The sequence below is a fragment of the Mustelus asterias genome, unplaced genomic scaffold (genome assembly GCF_964213995.1).
Source record: "Mustelus asterias unplaced genomic scaffold, sMusAst1.hap1.1 HAP1_SCAFFOLD_608, whole genome shotgun sequence".
Classification (NCBI taxonomy): Eukaryota; Metazoa; Chordata; class Chondrichthyes; order Carcharhiniformes; family Triakidae; genus Mustelus; species Mustelus asterias.
In genome coordinates this window covers 210173-227922 of record NW_027590558.1, presented here as the reverse complement: position 1 = coordinate 227922, position 17750 = coordinate 210173, and the positions used below count along the sequence as shown (strand labels likewise).

The 17750-nt window shown below is 47.4% G+C and overlaps 1 protein-coding gene across 1 annotated transcript in view; it reads left to right on the top strand.

Moving 5' to 3' along the window:
• Nucleotides 1-17528, top strand: part of LOC144487134 (NACHT, LRR and PYD domains-containing protein 3-like) — a 44955-nt gene extending 27427 nt beyond the window's left edge. The window contains exons 7-9 of the mRNA XM_078205192.1: nucleotides 8575-8745; nucleotides 14030-14197; nucleotides 17107-17528. Of these exons, the coding sequence (XP_078061318.1) occupies nucleotides 8575-8745; nucleotides 14030-14197; nucleotides 17107-17194 (427 nt within the window). The 3' untranslated portion in view covers nucleotides 17195-17528. The remainder of the gene's footprint in view (nucleotides 1-8574; nucleotides 8746-14029; nucleotides 14198-17106) is intronic.
• The last annotated feature ends 222 nt before the right edge of the window (nucleotides 17529-17750 follow it).

Below are 17750 nucleotides of genomic sequence, written 5' to 3'. Positions count from 1 at the left end.
CTGCTTAGCAATTTCTTCCTCCACATCTCTATTACTATTTGGGGGCCTATAGTAAACTCCTAACAACGTGACCGCTCCTTTCCTATTTCTAACCTCAGCCCATATTACCTCAGTGTGCAGATCCCCCTCGAAGTGCCTTTCCGCAGCCGTTAAACTATCCTTGATTAACAATGCCACTCCTCCACCTCTTTTACTAGCTTCCCTACACTTAGTGAAACATCTATACCCCGGAACGTCCAACAACCATTCCTGTCCTTGTTCTACCCACGTCTCCGTAATGGCCACAACATCGTAGCCCCAAGTACCAATCCACACCCCAAGTTCATCTACCTTGGTCCGGATGCTCCTTGCATTGAAATAGACACACTTCAACCCACCTTCGTGTCTACCGGTACCCACCCTTGACCCTGATATCTTCCCCAATACCTCACCACCCTCAACACTGACTTCTGGACTAAACTCCTTTTCCCACTCCCCTGACAAATTAGTTTAAACCCCCCTGAAGAGCCGTAACAAATTTCCCTCCCTCAGTCCCACAACTTCTTATGTTGAGGGTGTGGGGGAATAATGTTACGGTTCACCCTCTGAGGTCCTCTCCTCCTCCTCAGATGTGCACAGCTCTCCCCGGACACAGCATCCATTGATCTGTGAAAAGGGGGAGAGTGAGTGGATGACAGTAAATGGAGGACAGGACATGGTGGTGGAGTCTCACTGTTAGTAACAGATGTCAGTACAGCAGAGAGAGGTGAACTTAGTTCCAATGATCAAGATGCAGAATCAGTTTGGGGAGAGATAAGAATTAACAAAGTTAAAAGATCACTTGTGGGAATCATTTATAGGCTCCTAACAATATTCAGAATCTCCGACACAGGACACAGGAATATTAATGGGGTCTTGTAAAAACATTCTGCAATAATCACGGGTGATTTTAACATTCATGTACAAAGAAGAACAAAGAGCCATGCAGCACAGTAACAGGCCCTTCAACCCACCAAGCCTGCAGCGACTCCTCATTCTTATTCAGACCCAGTACTGATTGCTCAGACGCAGTTTCTATTCCTCTGTTCATCTCCCGTTCATGTCTCTATCAAGATAAACCTTGAACATTGGGAACGTGCCTGCTTCCGTCAACTTCACTGGCTGTGCATTCGAGGCACCCACCACTCTCTATGTGAAAACTTTCCCCGCACGTCTCCTCTAAACTTTCCCCCTCTTGCCTTCAAACTGTCCCGTCTTGTAGTTGACATTTCCACCCTGGGGAAAAGACTCCAACTATCAACCGTATATCTGCCTCGATCAGGTCGCCCCTCAGCCTCCGTCTTTCCAGTGAAAACAATCCGAGTTTATTCAACTTCTCTTCATACCTTAACCAGACCAGGCAACATCCTTGTGAACCTTCTTTACACCTTCTCCAAAGCAGCCACATCCTTCTGGTTGTCTGGCGATCAGCACTGCACGCAATATTCCATGTTGGGCCTAACTAAAGTTTCATACAGCTGTCACATAACTTGCCAACTTTTATACCTGATGCCCTGGCCAATGAAGCAAGCATGCTGCATGCCTTGTTGACCAAGTTATCCACCTGTGTTACCACTTTCAGGGATCAGTGGACAAGTACGCACAGATCCATCTGTATGTCAATGCTCCTGTTATTTTTTTCAGACGGGGAAGGCTGGGGGACGACCATGTGGAGTTGAATCAAATTATAGAAATAACCCTTTCCCCTTTGTTTTAGGAGACAATAACCAGGGGCATAGATTTAAGGCATTGGGGAGGAGTTTCAGAGGAGAATTGAAGATGGCACAGTGGTTAGCATTGCTGCCTCACAACGTCAGGGACCTTTGTTTAATTCTGGCCTCGGGAGACTGCCTGTGTGGAGCTTGCATGTTCCCCCCATGTGTGCGTGTTTCCGTCAGGTACTCTGGTTTCCTCCCACAGTCCAAAGATGTGTAGGTTAGGTGGATCGACCATGCTAAATTATCATTTCGTGTCCAAAGATATGTAGTTTCAGTGGATTTGCCATGATAAATGTCCAGTGATAAGCAGTTGTGTGGGCCTGGCATTTTCGGACAGTCAGTGCAGAGTCGATGAGGCGATTGGGCACCTTCTGCAGAGTGGGGATTCTATGGTTCTGTGGAAAGGTTTTTTCACCCAGAGGGTGGTGGGAATCTGGATCTCACTGTCTGAAAGGGTGGTGGAGTCAGGAACACTCACAACATTTAAGAAGCATTCAGACAAGCACTTGAAATGCCGCAGCAGACAAGGCTATGGAGCAAGTGCTGGAAATGGGTTAGAATAGATTGCTGCTTGATGGCTGACACAGACACGATGGGCCGAAGGGCCTCTTTCTGTGCTGAAAAACTCTATAAAGGCCCAGGGGTTGGAAGTTCTGAACCAGAACCTGAATTTTCACTGATTCCTGTGATTTCTCTCTCTCTGATCCCAATGCAGTGGAATGTCAATCACATTGATTTTTGTGCCCTGGGTATAGGGGAACAATGTGACGGTGACTGAGGACCAGTTCACATGCTTACAGGGGGACACGTGTCACCCAGTCACACAACCCTTGATTTGTGAGGAAGAGTAAAGAGTGAATGGAGGCAATTGTTAAGATGCAGACCAGAAACTCCAAGGTGTTTTGTGAAGTTAGCCTGGACCCTTGGTTTTACATTTGATTTTGGCATTGATGAGCATGAGGTGTTTCACTCCAGGTATGAATCAAGTGACCCACTAGGATGCTTTTATCAAACACAGCTTATTTAAGAATGCAGTTAGAATATAACAACAAGAATTAGCATAACCTTTACCAATTGCAAGACTTAAACATGACACAGTATAACTCTTAACAGCTAGCTATCTCTGTTGTTCCAATATAAAGCAATACCCACAGACATACACCCTTCTCCAACATTAGTTAGCACAAAAACAAGTAAGCTCACGTGTTGCCGATTTCCAGCTTTTTACCACTTCCGGAGAGCCAACAGACAATTGTTTTCAGAGAAGGATGTCGCCTCCGAACAGCCCAACCGCAGAGAGGTAACCCCAGTCTCTGACAGCTTCCAACACAGCAACACTTAAACAGCAAAAACTCCAACTTCAGAGAGGGAAACAGCACTGCTGTTTGTCTTAACTTCAAGCAGCTTCTGAAAGAAGAATAAAAGCTAGAATGTTCTGTGAAAAATAGCTGCCCCTCAGTCACATGACATAACCTGTCAATCACCCGCAATCAAGCTCTACTCTGCCATCCCAGGGGAAACACTGAAACAACAGAACACTGCATTAGTTCAGATTAAAATCAACATGATGTCAATTATACTGCTTCAGTAACAATAAAGGAAACCGGCTACAGATAGCACGGTGCCAACAACATAACCTGCAGAGAAACATGATTAAAATAGAAACTAGAAGCAGGAGTTGGCCATTCGGCCCTTCGAGCCTGCTACACCATTCATTTTGTTCATGGCTGATCATCAAATTCAATATCCTTCAATATTCAGTATATTTCTTCAAGACATAGTTTGTGACAAAATGTACATTCCAACACGTCCTTCAGCCGGTTCCATGTGACCGGTGATGGGTACACAAGCTCTATGTGTTGCAGGCACCAGAGAGCCTCCTGTGCCCATCCATTTGACCGCACACTCTCAGCTCCACAACCAGTATCGCAGTCAGCGATTTCCCACACTTTCTGCTGTTCTCCCAGCTCCAGTGCTGCTAATTCTACGTGTAAGGAGTACAAGATCTGGACGCTGTCATCATTTTTTACTTCATTCCCTGACGTTTCGTGCTCTCTTCTACAGGCACATAAAGTTCCATTGTTACTCTCCCATCAAAGACACAAGCCTGTGCTGGTTAGGTGATAGAAAATAGGAAGACTTTTCTATCACCTAGATGGGCAAGAATATCAGAAGGATGGAACACCAACCACCTTCAGATTCCCTCCCAAGCCAGACACCAACCTGACTTGGAATATATTGCTTTTCCATCACTGACGTGGGATCATAATCCTGAATGTCCCTTCCTAGCGGCATTGTACCAGAGGGTCTTCAGAATTTAACAAGATGGTTCACCATCCCCTTCTCAAGGACAATTGTGGATGGGAACAAGTGTTGGCATTGCCAGTGACACCATCATCCCATGAAAGAATTAAGAAAGACCAGCGCTACCCACTGAGGGGATGGGTAATTGTGCCCAAACATAGTTACAGACGAGAGACACACAGCTGCTACAGGGCAATTGGAGTGACCATTGAGCAGGCCATAGGGTTTCTAAAGATAGATCTGATGGAGCCCTTCAATATACCCAGCAAGGGTCTCAAATGTCCTGGTGTTGTGCTGTGTTCCATACAACCTGGATCTAGAGTGGAGAAGCTTTGAACAAAGTGTGATGCAATACAATGTTGACCAGATGCTTCATGATGAGGAATCCCATGGACCACAGGCCAGGGACATGGGATATGTGTCAGGGAGGGTCGAGATTCAGTGATACAGACATGTTTTGCATGAGTCTCTCACACAGCCATTCAGTGAAATAAATCTTCACCATCTCCAGCACTGTTGCTGTTTCTGTGAATGTTTTATAATTTCCCTGGAGCCGTCACGACATGAAACAAAGGTATTGGAATTGTATTGACCTGATTCAGTGCTGTATTTCCCATCTCACATTCCCAGTGAACTGTTAAAGACCCAGGAATATGGTGAAGCATTTTTTTAGTGGTGCTCCATCTCTGAATTTACTGAAAATACATACGTAACAAGGTCACCAGTAACAAAAAAGTATAACCCTGTGAATCCCAAGGATCAACCCCACCATGACAACCACCGCCATCCCCGCACTTTCCGCTGAGCTGCAGGCAACATCTTACCTCTCTCCTCTCCTCTGGGAATTTCGATGACCGTGGCCTTTGTCCTCTGATTTCCTGAGTCCTGGAAGGATCCGGCCGACTGCGGGTCCTCTGCACAGATGCTGGAGTTGTCTCTGTCATCATAGCTTCTTGGGGTGTTTGTGTCACAGTCGGAGCAGAAGGGGACCCACTGCCCACACCAGAGGCATCCTGAGAGGAGCTCCCAAATGCTGCAGGCAGCCGCACCTCTATCCATTCAGGGCAAACTGGACCCTCCCTGCTCAGCTGGGGAGGTCCTGACAGTGACTCCAGGCACATTTTCCCACCCCTCCCGCAGCCCGTGTTCAACAGAGCTCATGGAGGTGGTGAGAACATGGAGGTTCATGTGTATTTCCTGTGGGTGATAGGCTGGATGTGACTCTCCATGAAGGTCACCAATCTCTCTGTGGAGGATGCTATTTGTGCTCATACCTGAGACATGGTAACACTGCTGGCCTGGATTGACTCCTCCATCCTTTGTGTATGGATACACACAGCCTTTGGAAACTCCACCGGATGTTAAAATACCTTGCGCTGCAGCTCCAGTATCTGCTGCATTGTTAAAGACTCCAGTCACATTTAATCTTCCCGAAGCTGGCTCTTCCCTCTCCCCTGAAGAGTGTGAGTGAACTCAGCTATTGCTGCCTCCATCAGCTGCTCGGGTTTGTCTGTGCTGCTCTGTGCTGCCAGATTGTAACCCCTTTGCTACTCGTGTGAGACAGAATCTGCTGTGGCCGATGTTATGGGGAATAATATGACAGTCCGTCCTCTAACGACCCCACCTCATCTTCAGAGCTGCACGCCCGTCTCCCACTCACCGCAGCTGTTGATTTGTGAGAGAGTGAAGAATGTTAGAGGGTAATACACATTCCAACATGTCCTGCAGACTGTTCCTAACCCAGAGCTTCATGTGTCCAATGGAAGACACACAAGCACCAAGTTTTGGACTCAGAAGCAGAGCCTCTCCTGTGCCCATCCATTCACTCACTCACTCTCTCTGGATCCACAACCCATCTCACCATCAGCGATTGCCCACCCAGCCTCCAGGTCTCCCAGCTCCAGCACTGCATCTTCCATCGGCATAAGGATGACACAATCCAGACACTGTCACTCTTGGCTCCTTCTCTGACGCTGTGTGCCCTCTTCTACAAGCACATAAATTTCCATTGTTACTCACCCATAAAAGACACACACAAGCCTATGGTGCTGCCAGACTGCCCATCATGGGACCACCAGGATGGTCACTCAGTTTTGGCAGTGCAGCAGTCATCTCTGACTGACCGGAACCCTTCACAGAGAGGCTGACATGTTCCTGAAGATTGATGCTGCTGTCTGGACATTGCCAGTGTCTGGGTGGAGATGTTCTTTGCACCATTCCTCTTTCATCCTTATTCACATATCAGCCTGTAAGTTTAACGCTCTCCTTGTCAGAACAGATCAGGTTATTGATCCTTTGCCTCACTGCAGCCACGTGCTGCCTGCTCTCGCCCTCGGCAGTTTCTATCCAGACTTGCTTGGGTTGATGTGACAGGTCTCGTCCTCCACTCCTGAGGGAACAGAACCTCCCTCCAAACCGATATATCCTTGAGAATTTCCAGGGAAGTGTCAGCGAATTGGGTTTAATCTGCCTTCTGCCATTTCAGCCCTTTGTTCATTAACCAGGGCTCCCTCACTGCTCCCTTCAGAGCCTTTAAAAGTGCTGCTGGCTGCCTTTAAATCTGGTGCCAGCATTGCCTGAATGGGGCCATCCCCTGCAGCGAGTGGTTAAGCTCTGGAATGCACAGGGTTTTGGGGGAAGGTGGGGGGATGACACTTCGTGAGTTGCTCATTCGGAGAGTCAGTGCAGACACAATGGGCCGAATGGCCTCCGCCTGCTCTGTAACAATTCTGTGATTCTGCCTGTGCTGCCTGAGTGCACGGATTTCCCGAACCTGTCAGATATTAATGTGCCTGTTTAGTTATATGTGGAGTTGGTTAGTTCATTTGGTTTGGTGTTTAGAGTGTGATGTAGAATGATGCTAAATCTGAGGGTTTGGTCCTCTTACCGGCTGTGGGGTTCATGGAATCCCATCTCCTCCCGTTGCCACACGTTTATTAAATTGTATCCCTGAAGCTACATGTAACAAATTGTCTCTCTCTCTATTGGAGAGAAACACAAAGAACAAAGAAAATTACAGCACAGGAACAGGCCCTTCGGCCGTCCAAGACTGCACCCACCATGCTGCCTGACTTAACTAATACCCCCTACCCTTCCGGGGACCATATCCCTCTATTCCCATCCTATTCATGTACTTGTCAAGACGCCGCTTAAACGTCACCACCATATCTGCTTCTACTACCTCCCCCAGCAACGAGTTCCAGGCGCCCACTATTCTGTGTAAAAAATCTGCCTCGTACATCTCCTTTAAACCTTGCCCCTCGCACCTTAAACCTGTACCCCCCCTAGCAATTGACTCTTCTACCCTGTGAAAAAGCTTCCGACTATCCACTCTGTCCATGCCTCTCATAATCTTGTCGACCTATATCAGGTCTCCCCTCAACCTCCGTCGCTCCAGTGAGAACAAACCAAGTTTCTCCAACCTCTCCTCATAGCTAATGCCCTCCATACCAGGCAACATCCTGGTCAATCTTTTCTGTACCCTCTCCAAAGTCTCCACATCCTTCTGGTAGAGTGGCGACCAGAATTGAACACTATATTCTAAGTGCGGCCGAACGAAGGTTCTATAAAGCTGCAACAAGACTTGCCAATTTTTAAACTCAATGTCCCGGCCGATGAAGGCAAGCATGCCGTATGCTTTCTTGACTACCTTCTCCACCTGCATTGCCACTTTCAGTGATCTGTGGACCTGTACACCCAGATCCCTTTGCCTATCAGTATTAACATTTTATTGAGGACTATGGCGACTAACACTGTCCACACTGCAACATCACCAACTTCCAGTTGAAATATCGATACATTTCCAACCACTATCTTCACAGAATTCTTACGGAGCACAATGCGGCCATTTGGCCCATCGTGTCTGCACCAGCTCACCAAATTAGCATTCGGAATTTGAGTCATTCTCCAGCGTTTTTCTCGTATCCTCGCTCATTCTTTATATTCAAATAATCATCTAATTCCTTTTTGACTGCTTCGATGCAGCCGACCTCCACCACACTTCCCGGCTGTGAATTCCAGACCCGAACCACTGGCAGTGTGAGAAAGGTTTCTCTCTCATCATCTTCTACCCCACCACACACTCCATTCCTGAGCCACTGACCATCCCATGTCCCTCCCTGTGACTCAGGGTAAGGACATGGGAATCCTGTGCTCTTCCCTTTCATCATCATCCTTTTTGTCATTTAATCAGTCTGGCACTTCCATTTTGTTCTTTCCTTGTCACCCGCCCATCCCCAGCTCCCTGTCACTTAAAACAATTTAATTCACCGCTATTTCCAATTTCTAAGTTTCGCGAATTGAACTGAAACTAAATCTGTTTCTCTCTTCACAGATATTGCCTGACCTGATGAGAGTTTGCAACATATTTATTCATATTTCAGATTTACAGCATCAATATAATTTTGCCTTCTGTATGAACTGAAGTCGTGCTTCTTGAATGTTCCGCGCTGTACATTATTATTGTTAATGATCTTATTCTTAAAAACACTGGATTTACCCTGATTCCTGTTATTTTTCTCTCTCTGATCTCCAGTCTCTGTGTTAATGGTCTCACCGATTCTTGTGCCGAGGACCTGGCCTCTGCTCTCAGTACAAACCGCTCACTGATAGATCTGAATCTGAGTTACAATAAACTGGGAGATTCCGGAGTGAAACTGCTGTCTGTGGCTCTGAGGAATCCGGAATGTAAAATACAGGAGCTGGAGTAAGTAGCATACTGTGTGAGATTGTGTTTATAATAACTGAATATTCAACAATATAATTTCACCACTGGTATTTGTATAAAAAACACTGCCCATTACTATTGGCGTCAGTTATGAATAAGGAAAACTGCTTTTCCTCTGACTCCTGTTGCTTCTCTCTCTGATCCCTGAGCAATGGCATGTTAGTCCCAAAAATCCTTATGTTGAGGGAGTGGGGGAATAATGTTATGGTTCACCCTCTGAGGTCCTCTCCTCCTCCTCAGATGTGCACAGCTCTCCCCGGACACAGCATCCATTGATCTGTGAAAGGGGGGAGAGTGAGTGGATGACAGTAAATGGAGGACAGGACATGGTGGTGGAGTCTCGCTGTTAGTAACAGATGTCAGTACAGTCGCGAGAGCTGAACTTAGTTCAAGATGCAGAATCAGTTTGGATAGAGATAAGATTTACCAAAGTTAAAAGTTCTCTTGTGGGAATCATTTATAGGCTCCTAACAACAGTCACAATCTCCGACACAGTACACAGGAAAAATAATGGGGCCTTGTAAAAACATATTGCAATAACCACGGGTGATTTTAATCTTCATATACAAAGAAGAACAAAGAACCGCACAGCACAGTAACAGGCCCTTCAGCCCACCAAGCCTGTGGCGCCTCCTAACGCTTATTCAGACCCAGAACTTACTGCCAATTTGCGGTTTCTATTCCTGTTTGTCTCTTGTTCATGTATCTACCAAGATGTACCTTGGACATTGGAAACGTGCCTGCTTCTGCCACCTCCATTGGCAGTGCCTTCCAGGCACCCACCACCCTCTGGGTTAAAACTTACCCCACACACCTCCCTCCAAACTTTGCTCCTCTCACCTTCAACCTGTGCCCTCTTGTAGTTGACCATTCCACCCTGGAGAAAAGTCTCTGACTATCCACCATATTGATGCTTCTCATAATTGTGGACACCTCCATCAGGTCACCCCTCAGCCTCCCTTTTTTGTAGTGAAACAATCTGTGTTTATACAACGTCTCCTCATAACCTAACCGTCCTTGACCAGGCAACATTCTGGTAAACCTTCCTTGCACCCTCTCCAAAGCATCCACATCATTCTGGTCGTGTCGCAAACGGAACTGCAAGCAATATTCAAATGTGGCCAACTGAAGTTTCATACAGCTGTAACATAACTTGACAACTTTTACACTCGATGCCCCGGTCGATGAAGACGAGCATGTTGTCTGCCTTCTTGACCACCTCATCCACCTGTGTTGCTACTTTCAGGGATCTGGAGACTTGTACACACAGATCCCTCTGTAGGTCAATGCTCCTGTGGCTTCTTCCATTTACTGTATAAATCGCTCAGATTGTCAAAAGTTGAAGAGAAGATTCGTTCACAGAATCTATTCAAGCAATTTCTTGGAGAAGCACGTTCCAGTGCCAATCACACAACAAGCTGTTTTAGACATGGTGATGTGCAAATGTGTGGCATTTCCAACAAAACTAGATTCCTTTCATTTGGAGAAGAGCAGCAGAAGTGTTCCAGCCGTTGCTAATTCAAGGAGTGTATTAGATTAAGCGAAGATGTGGCACCGGGGTTGGCACTGCTGCCTCACAGCGTCAGGGACCCGGATTCATTCCAGCTTTGGGCGACTGTCTGTGGAGTTTTCACGTTCTCCCCGTGTCTGTGTGGGTTTCCTCCGGCTGCTCCTGTTTCCTCCCATAGTCCAAACAAACTGTGTAGGTTGGGTGGATTGGCCATGCTAAATTTCCCGTTAGTGTCCAAGATGTGTAGGTTAGGTGGATTAGCGGCGTAAATATGTGGGGTTACGGAAACCCGGGCAACTGCAGATCTATTAGTCTGACATTGATGGTATGGAAATCCTATAATAATCTATAATAAAGGAAGTGATAACAGAACACTTCGAAATTAATGGCAGGATTAGACAGGGCCAACATGGATTTATGAAAGGCTGGCACGGTGACACAGTGGTTAACATTGTTGCATCCCAGCCAGGGGCCCGGGTTCAATTCCAGCCTTGGGTGACTGTGTGGAGTTTCCACATTCTCCCCGTGTCTGCCTGTGTTTCCTCTGGGTGCTCCGGTTTCCCCCCGCACTCCAAAGATATGGATGGTAGATGGATTGGCCATGGTAAAATTGCCCTTCGTGTCCCAAGATATGTAGGTTAGGTGGATTAGCCCCAGTAAATTTGTGAGTTTATGGGGAGCGGACCTTGGTAAGTTACTCTGTCAGTGTGTCTCGATGGGCCGAATGACGATTCCTACACTAGGGATTCTATAGTTGCATGATTCACACACAAGAGGTTATTAAATAAAATTGGAGCACGTGGGATTGGGAGGAATATACCAGCATGGATTGAGAACTGATTAATGGACAAAAACAAGGAGTTGGAATAAATGTGTTATTTTTGGGTTGACAGCCTCTAACTAGTGGAGTACGGCAGGGATCAGTGTTTGGGTCTCAGCTATTCAGAATCTACATCAATGATATGGATGTGGGGATCAAATATAATATTTCCAAATCTGCGAATAATAGAAAACTAGGTGAAAATCTGAATTGTGAGGAGGATGCAAAGATGTTTCCAGGGGATGTGGAGAGGCTCAGGGAGGCTCCACAACTGGAGTAATGTGTACAGTGTTGAGCTCTTTACTTACAAAAGGATAGAATTGTATTGGAACCAGTTCAGAGAAAGTTCACTCGGCTGATTCCTGGGATGGAGAGGTTTATTTTACAAGGAAAATTTGGGCAGATTGGAGCAATATCTATGAAAGTTCAGAAGGTTAAAAGGTGATCGCATTGAGGGGATGAGACAGGGTGGTTGCTGAGAGGCTGTTCCTTCTTGTAAGAGAGACCAGAACAAGGGACAGATTTTAAAATGTAATTGTCAGTCCCTTAAGACTGAGATGAGGAGAAATTTATATTTTTAGATGGTGGCTGGTCAGTGGAATTCTCTTCCCTGGAGACTCGTGGCGGCAGAGTCATTGAATATATTCAAGGCTGAGTTAAGAATGATTTTGGATTGAGAAGTGAATCAAGGGTTACGGGGAAAAGAGTTGAGACTATAATTAGATCAGCTGTGATGGAGTATGCTCGAGGGGCTGAATGGCCTTCTGCTGCTCCTAGTTATTTTGTTCCTATCCCAATACGTCCTTCAGACTGCTCTCTGTGACCAGTGATGGATAAACAAGCTCTATGTTTTGTCCTCACCAGACGCTCTCCTGTGCCCCTTCATTAGGCCACCCACTCAACCCATCTCACCAGCAGTAATGACCCACTCTGCCCCCAGGCCTTCCTGATCCAGCACTTCATCTTCCATTGGCGTAAGGATGGCAAGACCTGGATGTCTCCACTCTTCTTCACTCATTCCCTGATGATATTTGCTCTCTTTCCAAACACATAAATTGTTACTCACTCATCAAACACATGCAGTAGCCCAGGGTTGTCCAACGTGTGGACCAAGGGGTGAATGTGACCCTCGAAGCCCCTCAATGCGGCCCCCGGAGCGAGTTTCCAGAATCTCAGTCTCACAGTTCAGTTTGAATGGAAGAATCTGCATGGAGCTGCTCCTCCAATCACATCCCGCTTCTTTCCCATGTTTGCTGCTGATAGGTTTTTGAGCCAATCTGCAGCAAATGTGGGAGAGAAACAATTTGTGATTGATGAGGATTAAACTCTAATAATCATCTTTATTTATTACTCATTATTGTGCTCAGCAAGTTGTTTCTTTTCATATCTCAGTTTAGTTTTTAATTGAAATTTCTGCTGTGCCAAACTTTATCATTCTGAAATTTACTCATCGGCCCCTTGAGTGAGAAAAACATTGACGTGTGTTTGCCCAGTGAATATGTTGGTCAGCCCTGCTCGAGCCTATGCTGGTGGCAGCCTAACGGACATGTCTCTGACAGTCAATGCTGCTGCCTTTGCATTGTAAGAGTTTTAACAACACCAGGTTAAAGTCCAACAGGTTTATTTGGTAGCAAATACCATTAGCTTTCAGAGCGCTGCTCCTTCGTCAGATGGAGTGGAAATCTGCTCTCAAACAGGGCACAGAGACACAAAATCAAGTTCCAGAATACTGATTAGAATGCGAATCCCTACAGCCAACCAGGTCTTAAAGAGACAGATAATGTGAGAGAAGGCAGCATTAAGCACAGGTTACAGAGATGTGTATTGTCTCCAGACAGGACAGCCAGTGAGATTCTGCAAGTCCTTTGCATTGCCAGTGTCTGGGTGGAGATGTTCTTTCCACAATTTCCCTCTCATCCTTATTCACACATCAGGCTGTGCTGCACTCACCGTGGCAGAACACATCAGGACATTGATCCTTTTCCACTCTGTAACCACGTGTCTGAAACCTGCTCACCTCCCAACAATCTCCATCCAGACTGGCTTGTACCGATGGGATAATCTCCTCCCATCCTGAGGGAACAGGACCTCCCTCTGAGCCTGAGCAGCCGGGAGGAGCCCCTCCAGGGAAGGGGCGGGGGGGGGGGGGGGGTGGGAAGGGCAAGCCTTGCTCTGCTGTCTGACATTTCAGCCCCTCATTCAGTAAGCAGAGCTCCCTCGCTGCTCCCTCCAGAGCTGCTGTTTGAAAGTCCTGCTGGCTGCCTTTGGAGATGGTGCCAGCATTGCCTGAACCGGGACTGCCCCATGCCCGGGCTGCCTCAGTGGGCAGCTCCCCCTGCCTGCCAGCCGTTAATTGTCCACCTCTGACAATATCACCGTCATAACTCTGCCTATCCTGCCCACACGGACACACCACCCATTTCCAATCCCCATGTTGGGACTTCAGAGCTTCTGGTAAAATCACAGCCATTATCTTCAACCTCACCACAAACTGCATTCCCAAACCACTGACCATCCCATGTCCCTCCCGAGCCACTCCGAGTAAGGACACGGGGATCCTGTGATTGTGGTCCTGTCCCATCATCACTTTTATCATTTAATCACTCCTGTAATTCCAGTTTGTTCTTTCTTTGTTTCTTCCCCAGCCACCCACCGCTGTCACTTCAAACCTGTCAATTCACTGCCCGTTCCCAGTTCCAATGGAAGCTCAAACTTTACCCCTGTTTCTCTCTTCACATGTATTTAGCTAACCTGCTGAGCATTTCCAGTTTATTTATATTTCATTTTCAGCATTGAGTATTTCCTCATTCTACAGAAATGCAGGTTGTGTTTTTGGACTGTCTGATACAATACATTATTATTGTTATTAACAGTATTATTTAAAACACTGGGGATTGAGCCTGATTCCTGTTGTTCCTCTCTCTGGTCTCCAGTCTGGCTAATACCGCTCTCACAGATTCTTGTGCTGAGGATCTCGCCTCCGCTCTCAGTACAAAACAGTCACTGAGGATTCTGTACCTGGGATTCAACTCCTTCACAGATCAATCTGTCCCTGCTCTCCGCCGCCTCATACTGACCTGCAGGAGTCTGGAGGTGATCTGGTGAGTGTTTGTGTTAATTTTCAGTGTGACAATTAAAATATAAATGGATTTAAAGTATAAATGGGCCTGAATCTTCCAAGTAGCAGCAATGGTATGTGTGAAAATTCCCCCAAACTGAAACTGCTGCATATTTCTCCCAGGATCTTCGGTACTGCGACCCTGGGAGCTCCACCAGAGCAGACGAGAGTCAGGGAAGAGAGAGCACACACCCTATTTACAGCACAGTGACCCCGGGGATCTCCATCAGAGTAGAGTCGGGGAAGAGACAGCACACCCCCTATTTACAGCACAGTGACCCCAGGGAACTCCACCAGAGTAGAGTCGGGGAAGAGACAGCACACACCCTATTTACAGAACAGTGATCCCGTGGAACTCCATCAGAGCAGAGTTGGGGAACAGAGAGCACACACCCTATTTACAGCACAGTGACTCCAAGGAACTCCATCAATGCACAGTCCTGGAAGAGAGAGAGCACACACCCTACTTACAGCACAGTGACCCCGGGGAGCTCCATCATAGCGGAGTAGAGTCGGGGAAGAGAGAGCACACACCCTATTTACAGCACAGTGACCCCGGGGAACTCCATCATAGCGGAGTAGAGTCGGGGAAGAGAGAGCACGCACCCTATTTACAGCACAGTGACCCCGGGGAGCTCCCATCATAGCGGAGTAGAGTCGGGGAAGAGAGAGCACACACCCTATTTACAGCAGTGACCCAGGCGATCTCCAGAGCAGAGTGGAGTCGCGGTAGAGCGAGCACACCTTATTTACAGCACAGTGACCCCGGGGAGCTCCATAAGTGTTAGTTGATTGTGGGAGTGAATGGGTTGGTGTGTCACTGGATGAATGGTTAGTCAGGGAGCTGGGGAGAGGTTCAAGGATTAGTTCTGGGTGTCTGGAGGGTGGTCGAGTTGTGTTGTGTTGGGTTGGAGGGTTAATCAGCAGTTTGGATGGTGGCTGGGAGTTGGTAATGTTGTTGGGTGTCTAGTTAGATTTGGTTGCGTGGTCGGGGGTTGGGATTGGTTAATAGCTTTGGAGAGTAGTGGGTTGGGGTTGCTTCTCGAGTAATCAGTTTAAGTCAGAGATATAGTCAAGAATGTATTCAAGAGGCGGCTGCATATAGCACTTGGGGCGAACAGGATCAAAGGTTATGGGGAGAAAGCAGGATTAGGCTTTTGAGTTGGACGCTCAGCCATGATTGTGATGGATGGTGGAGTTGGCTTAAAGGACCAAATGGCCTCCTCCTGCTCCTATCTTCCATGTTTCTGTGTCAGGTCAGGAGAGGGTGGGACGGATGAGGCCAAGTTGGGAGGTTTAGTCAGATTTGTTCAAGGGCTAGTGGGAGGTAGTCGGGCTGGAGGGGAGGGGGAGATGATTTACGGGAGTGATAGCCTGTCAGGGGGAGATACCAGCAGTAGCCAGGCCTGTGACACCACAGCTGGTTCTGCTGTGGGACAGGGTCGGGCAAAGAGCAAGCGAGCAGTAGTAATCGGGGACTCGCTAGTTAGAGGCACAGACAGGCGTTTCTGTGGCTGCAATCGAGACTCCAGGATGGTGTGTTGCCTCCCTGGTGCCAGGGTCAAGGACGTCTCTGAGCGGTTGCAGGACATTCTTAAGGGGGAGGGTGAGCAGCCAGAGGTCGTTGTACATATTGGTACCAACGACATAGGTAGGAAAAGGGATGAGGTCCTGAAATGTGAATACAGAGAGTTAGGCAGAAGGCTAACGTGTAGGACCTCGAAGGTAGTAATTTCAGGACTACTATCGGTACCACGTGCTAGTGAGAGTAGGAATAGGAGGATTAGGCAGATGAATGACTGGCTTGAGAGCTGGTGCAGGGGGCAGGGATTTAGATTTTTGGATCATTGGGATCTTTTCTGGGGAAGGGCTGATCTGTTCAAGAGGGATGGGTTACATTTGAACTGGAGGGGGACTAACATCCTGGCGGGGAGATTTGCTCGAGCAGCTCGGGAGCGTTTCAACGAGGTTGGCAGGGGGGTGGGATCCAAAGCAGTAGGGAGACAAAAGAGAAGTTTGAGGACAGCACGGAAGTTAAAGAGAGCACATTAATTAGTAAAGGCAGTGTCAGTAATCCTAGTACCAGACAGATCAGACAGAAGCAAGACAGAGAGCAAGGGAATTCCAGATTAAACTGCATTTATTTCAATGCAAGAGGCCTGACGGACAAGGCAGATGAACTCAGGGTATTGATGGGTACATGGGACTGGGATATTATAGCAATTACTGAAACATGGCTAAGGGAGGGACAGGACTGGCAGCTCAATGTTCCAGGGTACAGATGCTATTGGAAAGATAGAACAGGAGGTAAGAGAGGAGGGGGAGTTGCACTTTTGATTAGGGAAAGCATCACGGCCGTACTGAGGGGGGATATATCCGAGGGTTCAGCCACTGAGTCTATATGGGTGGAACTGTAGTTTCGGGTGTTTTTTAAAAAAGGGTGGCATGGACAAGTTGGGCCAAATGGCCTGTTTCCATGCTGTAAACCTCTGTGACTCTATGAGTGGGTCTAGTCAGACTGTGGGAGGTGGAGTATGGGGATCAGTGGGAAGTGATTGGGGGACTCGGTTGTGCTATTCAGGTATTAGCCCAGGTGGTGAGCTGTCTAACATTACCTGAGTAACTATCCAGGTAAACTTTGTGGATCTGTCCCAAGTATCTGACTCTAACTGCAGCAGGGGGGTTCCCCAATAGTAGTTAATACCTCTGGGACAATTCCCAGGTAGATCAGTGCGTCGGGACATCCACAGGGTCCCGATGCTCATCTTCGGATGTGTGTCTGGCCTCTGGCGATCCAGAGACCAGAAGATTTGTCCCATTAACTCCAGTCTCCTGTTATTTACTCTGTTGTTCAATCTGTTTATTTCCTGTTTCATCTTTAATCTGTTTCAGGCTGGGGTGGAATCAGTTCAGTCCAAATGGGAAGAGACAGCTGGAGCTGCTGCGGGGATCCAGACCGGGACTGAGTGTGAAAGTGTGAACATTTCAATCTATAAACATTGCTGCTCCACCGGTTACAGTGAAATCCTGAATTGTGAAGATCTTCGACAGCTCCTTCCAAACCCTTCATTCCTGCCCCTCTCCCTCCCTATTCCATCAGCCCCTCCAGCCTGGCACTGATTTCCCTGCTTACCTGGTTTCCCAGCTGGAAAACTGTTGTAGTTTTAGTCTCCACATTGAAGGAAAGATTGCTGCAAACCATTGTTTAAGCAGCAATGTGTTGTCAGTGTTCTCAGCAACAGAGTCTTTAACCTCCTTTCAAAATGGAGCAGCAGAGATCATTCTCCAGAGAGAGAACAGTGTGTGTGTGATTCTGACAGTACCCAGCAGAGGGCAGATTGTTCAATCTTGTCAGGGTTTCCTCTCTGTCTCTGTGAATGAATTAAAGGCTCCACCAGCCTCTCCTCAAAACCTCTTTCACTATCTGGTGATTAAAGTGACACAATGCCACCATCTGCTGGCGGCTCACAGCTACTGCAGGTGCTGCTCTCTGTGAGCCTCAGACAAGTTCAGTAAGTCCCATGTCTGCATCGAGG